This window comes from Pelophylax lessonae, assembly GCF_965119305.1.
Source record: "Pelophylax lessonae genome assembly, chromosome: 7".
NCBI classification, from domain to species: Eukaryota; Metazoa; Chordata; class Amphibia; order Anura; family Ranidae; genus Pelophylax; species Pelophylax lessonae.
Window position 1 is genome coordinate 190,501,974 of NC_138774.1, and position 6,232 is coordinate 190,508,205.

Consider the following 6,232-nt stretch of genomic DNA (forward strand, 5'->3'; position numbering starts at 1 on the left):
GTTTCCGGAAAGCCCCCCTCTATGATTGCACTCTCATTTGTTTAGTACATAGACCACTGCATACCCACCGGATACCGCACAATGTTTAGGAACTGTTTTTTCACTCTTAGGTAGCCCTGGACACCACTCCCAAATTTCCCTGGGACCTATCCCCGCACTCCCAAATTTCCCTGGGCCCTATCCCCCCTCCTTTTTCTTTCCTACCCCGCCCCACCCTCTAAGCAGGCTAATGCCGCCCAGAGTCGTAACACTGTCCCAGTTGGAAATGTTGACCTTTATAATAAGCACTAGCCTTATGTGTTTTTCCCGCATGTATACACCTTTTCTGGAGATTCTTACCTGCCTGGTTGTTTCCTATGTTATTTTATTACTTGTACTGTTGTTATACGTTCTTGCATTGAAACAAAATAAGGATTATATAAATATATATATATATATATATATATATATATATATATATATATATATATTTTTTTTTTATATTTCAAATTTTGTGTAGCTGTTCTCCCTGTTCATAGACACCCTATAGGCTGTTACCTTGGCTTAGCAATGATAAGGAAAACAGGTGACACCACTTTTTCTATTACAATGTATCACTATGTTCCTGAGTGATATCCCTTTCTTTTTTTTTTATATAACTAACTTTTAATTAAGATTTATTGAAGTATAATAAAATATCATATCCCTTTCTTATAGTCCTCAGCGTGCGTCATCACAGGGAATACGCAGTCTCACCCTTATTTTAGGGCAAAGTCCCATAGGTGGGAGGGAGAAGGAGTGACTCTTTGCCCAGGCAAGGGGAAGAAATTAGGATGCTGGTATTTGTAGTGTTTAAATTCAACAGTGAAATGGATATTGGAATGACTATGAAGTTTTCCAGTGCTGACCTTACAATCATCCAGGACGTCCAGTCTAATGTATTTATACTCTCAAATTAGAGGTTTCAAACATTTCATTCATTTGCAAATACACTATATTACCAAAAGTTTGGGACGCTTGCCTTGAAATTTAATGGCATCCCAGTCTTACTCCGTAGAGTTCAATAAAGACATGGATGAGCGAAATTGGGGTGGAGGAACTTGACTGACCGGATCTCCACCCGATAGAACACCTTTGGGATGAATTAGAATGGAGACTGCGAGCCAGGCCTTCTCGTCTACATCAGTGCCTAACCTCACAAATGCGCTTCTGGAAGAATGGTCAAACATTCCCATAGACACTCCTAAACCTTGTGGACATCCTTCCCAGAAGAGTTGAAGCTGGTATTGCTCCAAAGGGTGGGCCAATTCAATATTGAACCCTGCAAACCGGGATGCCATTAAAGTTCATGTGCGTGTAAAGGCAGGTGTCACAATACTTTTGGTAATATAGTGTATATGTGAAAGCTATGTGACTGCAACCAATGCACAGCCTCTGGCAGGGGCGCAGCCCTGACAAACTGCACAGTCTCAGCACCTACAACAGGAAAGCCTCAAAATATGCCAAAAACACACACATTCAAGATAAAATACAATATATGGGAACTTTCCCAATTTTGCACAGTTTTATTGCTTTGAAACAAATTAAAAATATAACTTCAATGTATTGTGAGTTTTGAGTATTTTTCTTTTTTATAGAAATACAAATACTGTATATTAGTTTTGAGTGAATGCCAGCCATGTCAACTTACAAAACCATCCGCTTGCAGTGCCTAAGCAAGGGTCACATCGTTATCACAGCAAGATCCAAGGAACAAGATAAATCCCTGTACTATGCTGGAGTGTCTTCTCGCAAGATTTGGGATACCCAGTTATTCCAGGATCTCACTGGAAGGATCATAACATCACCCACTCCAGAGCAAAAGCCTGGGGTAACGAAAGGATATTTTGTAATGTTTTTTTCCTCGGATGGAAATGATAACCTGTCTGCCTTAATGCAGCAATTTTAGATTGGGGAGGGAGGCCTGATGTAATGAGTAGACCATGCCTTTAAAGCAGAAAAAAAATAGCTTTAAAAATGAATAGCACATTAAAGGATAAAATAACAAAGGCAACTTTCGCTGCAACATTTACCTTAAATCCGGAGATCCCAACCACAGTACTTTTTCTGCTGTTACATCCTATTATTCTGATGACTGGCATGATTCAGCCAACATCCTTTAAGCCCAGGCTGTGGACTGACCCAGCGTGGACTGAACAGTGAAAGGAGAAGCAGCACACCGATTAAATCATCTCTCAGACACACTGGGGGAGATTTACTAAAACTGGAGCATGCATAAGTTGGTGCAAATGTGCATTGTAACCAATCGGCTTCTTACCTCAGCATGTTCAATTAAGCTTTGACAATAAAACCTGAAAGCTTATTGGTTTCTATGCAGAGCTGCACCAGATTTTGCACACTCCAGTTTTAGTAAATCCCTCAGACAGCGCTCTCATTCTATCATCATGCTTCTTGTCAGTACTTGATCTGATTGGCTCTTTGTACTGCCTCTTTCTCTAACATGCCAGTCTTGTTGTATAGGGACTGCAAGAGGATACAAAGTCAAATTTAGTAATTTACACCAATGCATTTAAAAATAAATTTATTGGGGTATTAATGAATGCAGAGCTGCATTTGTGTATTTTATATCTGGCCAGAGTTTAGCATGAAAGCTGAATTCTAGAAATTCAGCTCCTTTGTAAAAAGTGAAGACACACTGAGTTAAGAGCTGCATGACATCTCCTGGACTCCTCTATTCTTTACATCTGACAGTTTTATTACACTCCCAGAAAATAGCTATAGCTTTATTTCAAGGAGCCTGACACGGATGCTTCAGGTCTAAGCATATTCAACATTAGGGTTGGTGCAGCTGCTATGCCTGCTCCTCCTCCCCTTTACAGAAGCCTTTGTATTATGTGAACTCATTCACAAAATATAAAGACTTCCCCGAATATGCAGCAGATTGGAGGGGCAGTCATAGCTGCTCTGTGCGCCTCTCTCTCCTCTCTGACATGAGAATGTGTGTTGCCTGGCTGTGCAGGAGCAGGGGAGTCTGTCACCAGCAGCACCTGGGGGTAATATTACCTCTTATTACTAATATTATTTTACACCAAGCTGGACTCTTTACATGTAAAGAAACATTGATAAGCATATGCAGTATATCCCCTTTATTCTGCCAATGCACAGTAAACACAAATTATACGATTCTTATTGGTTATTACAGTTGATTGAAGTGGTCCCCTGACTCTTTTCAGACCATTATTGAAGATTCAACTTTTGGGATCTTGGCATGAGATAACTATAAAGGTTGCCTGACAATTCGTTTTGTGGCTATCTTGACAATGATTTGCCTTCAATACTTTGAGTCACTTTCCCAGAACAAGTATTCAGACCAGGAGTTATGACTTTACTGGCTGCATGCTTGTTCCAGATAATTGACCTAGAAGATAAAAAAAAATCCAGAAATAGCTATCAAACCAGCATTTTGGGAAGGAAGTCAGCTCCTACTTTTCCCTCATAAGAGTTTTTTTCAGTGGTCTCATGGTTGTAAATGCCCAACCCCACATGAGCATATGGAAGTAGTATTTTTGGAGAACCGCTTTAAACTCTTCCCGTAAACTCCATTCTAAACTTGAAGAGACTACCGCAGCTGTCCCATTTTGACAATGCTTAAAAAAAAAGCTTGTAGAACATCTTTGAGAAAAGTCAAAGGCTAACACACAAGCCCACTTTCCAGGTAAGGATCTCCTTTAATTTTGATGACCCCCAGCTGTTGCCGTGTGGAGTTTCTGACCTCTAAGGTGTCTGAGATTGGTTTGGATTGGAAGAGATGATGCAGTAGCTCAATGGCTATGTCCAAAGACTCTTTTAAAACAGTTGTCTGCTCACCTGAAGCCTGAAGCTTTATCTCCATTAAGTGAAGATTTCCTGTCACCAGGCTTGGAGGACCCAAAATAACTCCATGGGGAGCTGTCCCCTTTGTCCAAGTTATGACTGCTACAGAGAAGACTTTTGGATTTCTAGTGACACGGTGATTCCAGATGGCTTCAGGAGGCTTGTGTTCCCCAACTTGTTTGATAAAAGGTTGAACTTGATTTGAAAGAATTGTCATGATGTTCATGGAAAAGCACTCCAGTGTCCGGGTAGCATCTTCAGCCGCTGCTAATACTGTTGTACCCTCATCCCCATTTTTGATTATTTTTCCCACCATCAGCTGAGTCAACAGTGGCTGTCTGTAGAACAGAGGATGGAATTGGACAGCTCTGCCGTTACTATCTGAGAGTTTTTTGATGGCGATGTAACCCGTGTTTCGCTGGAACAAAACTGAAATAACAGAAATGAAAATGAGAAACAGAACCGCAGCCAAGCTGACGGATGGGAAGAAGTCTGAGTTTTCTGCCCTCCTTGCATCTTCTGGAGTAGGACCAGAGTGTCTGGTATGACCTAAAGTTCTACGAGAGGGGATACAAATAAACTGGCGGCTGTGTGCCATCTTGCCTGGGTCTAGAGAAAGGAAAAACAAAATAAAACACAGGTTTATATATGTTCTGCATATATTGGAAAAGAGGATCAGTGTGACAGCCAGGCAGATAGCTTTTACAGAATAGAGCATAGGCAGTCTTTGTAATGTTTATATCTCTTTTGAAAGCTCCTTGTCTATTCAGATTTGATTATGGTCACCATATAGGTTACAATCAAACCATACAATCAACTTTAGATGTACCAAAACTATATGATATGATGACCTAACTAATCTATCCAATCAATTTGCATTCAGTCTATGCACTACATAGAGGTTTACAGATCTAAATAATTATTGTACAATTACACTGAAATATGTATAGTGAGCTTAAAGTAGATTAGTATTTTGTTTACTATCATGCTAGAAGTTGTTAAGGTTAGTACAGAAACAATAGTGGAAGTGTTTCCATGATGCAATCTTATCCTTACCCTGTGCTTGGTTCCTCTGTGCAGGACAGACGTAGAATCCTATCTGTCTTTGCATTACCAGTAACTTATAGAGATTGATCAGTGGAGAACCCGACAAACAACTGCAGCAAAAAAATTCTTAATGGCCTCGAGGAGAGGCAAATCGATTTTCGCTCCACCCTGAGACGCTTCACTGTGCAGCGACTCGTTGTACCCTGCAGCCTAAACTTAAACGTTCTTCAGAAAGAACTCTTGTCTAATTAAAAAACAGGATATTGATCTAGAATCAAGAGGTGGTAAAAAAATGGAAGAGCAATGGAGCCAACTTAAAAAAGGATGTCTGTATTTATTAACTCAATTCATTTTTCCATTACTCACTAAGAATCCAATTTAACAAGCTGCAAGAACATTGAAGGAAAGCTAAAAAAAAAGAAAAAGAAAAAACAATAATATTGGCTGAGAAGCCACTTTAGCATGCCCTAAGTGACTGGACTTTGAGCTAAAGAAAGCCTAACTGGAGGGAGGCATGAAGGTACCCATCGCTACTTTTCATTCTGCAAATGCTGTTACACTTTTTAATACTTGTGAACCTTACCTGGAACAAGTATGCAAATAAGGATGTCTGACTTGATTTACTAAAACTGAGTGTAAAATCTTGTGTAGCTCTGCATAGAAACCAATCAGCTTCCAGTTCTTTTTGGCAAAGCTTAAAGTGGACATAAACCTTTTTTTTACTTGTACCTAAAGGTAAGCCTATAATAAATCTTACCTGTAGGTACAGCGATTGTCTCTTAAACTTGCACTGTTTAGGAGATATTCACATTGCATGCAGCCAGTGATGTCACCGACACATTCGCGCTGAAGGGACGGCATACTCTTGCCATCCCTTCAGAGCTCCCTGCAGTTAAGAGCTGCATGACCTCTCCTGGACTCCTCTATTCTTTACATCTGACAGGTTTATTACACTCCCAGAAAATAGCTATAGCTTTATTTCAAGGAGCCTGACACTGATGCTTCAGGTCTAAGCATCTTCAACATTAGGGTTGGTGCAGCCGCTATGCCTGCTGCTCCTCCCCTCCTCCTCCCCTTTACAGAAGCCTTTGTATTATGTGAACTCATTCACAAAATATAAAGACTTCCCTGAATATGCAGCAGATGGGAGGGGCAGTCATAGCTGCTCTGTGCGCCTCATTCTCCTCTCTGACATGAGAATGTGTGTTACCTGGCTGTGCAGGAGTGAGCGAGTCTGTCACCAGCAGCACCTGAGGCCTGAGGGTGGCATGAAGGCACCCATTGCTACTTTTCATTCTGCAAATGCTGTTACACTTTTCAATACTTGTGAACC

The 6,232-nt window shown here is 40.6% G+C and overlaps 1 protein-coding gene across 1 annotated transcript; it reads right to left on the minus strand.

The window, feature by feature from the left end:
- Nucleotides 1–3,632: 3,632 nt before the first annotated feature.
- Nucleotides 3,633–4,996, minus strand: LOC309559332 (uncharacterized protein). The gene is made up of 2 exons (XM_082262564.1): nt 4,909–4,996; nt 3,633–4,461 (listed from the first exon to the last, which is right to left on the minus strand). The coding sequence occupies exons 1-2, from the start codon at nt 4,961–4,963 to the stop codon at nt 3,671–3,673; spliced, it is 846 nt and encodes a 281-aa protein (XP_082118690.1). The 5' UTR covers nt 4,964–4,996; the 3' UTR covers nt 3,633–3,670.
- Between the last annotated feature and the right edge of the window lie 1,236 nt (nt 4,997–6,232).

Bases quoted from the DNA above. Each gene is read 5' to 3' on its own strand.
- LOC309559332 (XM_082262564.1), bottom strand. From the start codon at position 4,963: ATGCAAAGACAGATAGGATTCTACGTCTGTCCTGCACAGAGGAACCAA. The intron at 4,462-4,908 runs GTAAGGATAAGA...TCCTTTCTCTAG, and splicing joins ACAGAGGAACCAAGCACAGG to ACCCAGGCAAGATGGCACAC.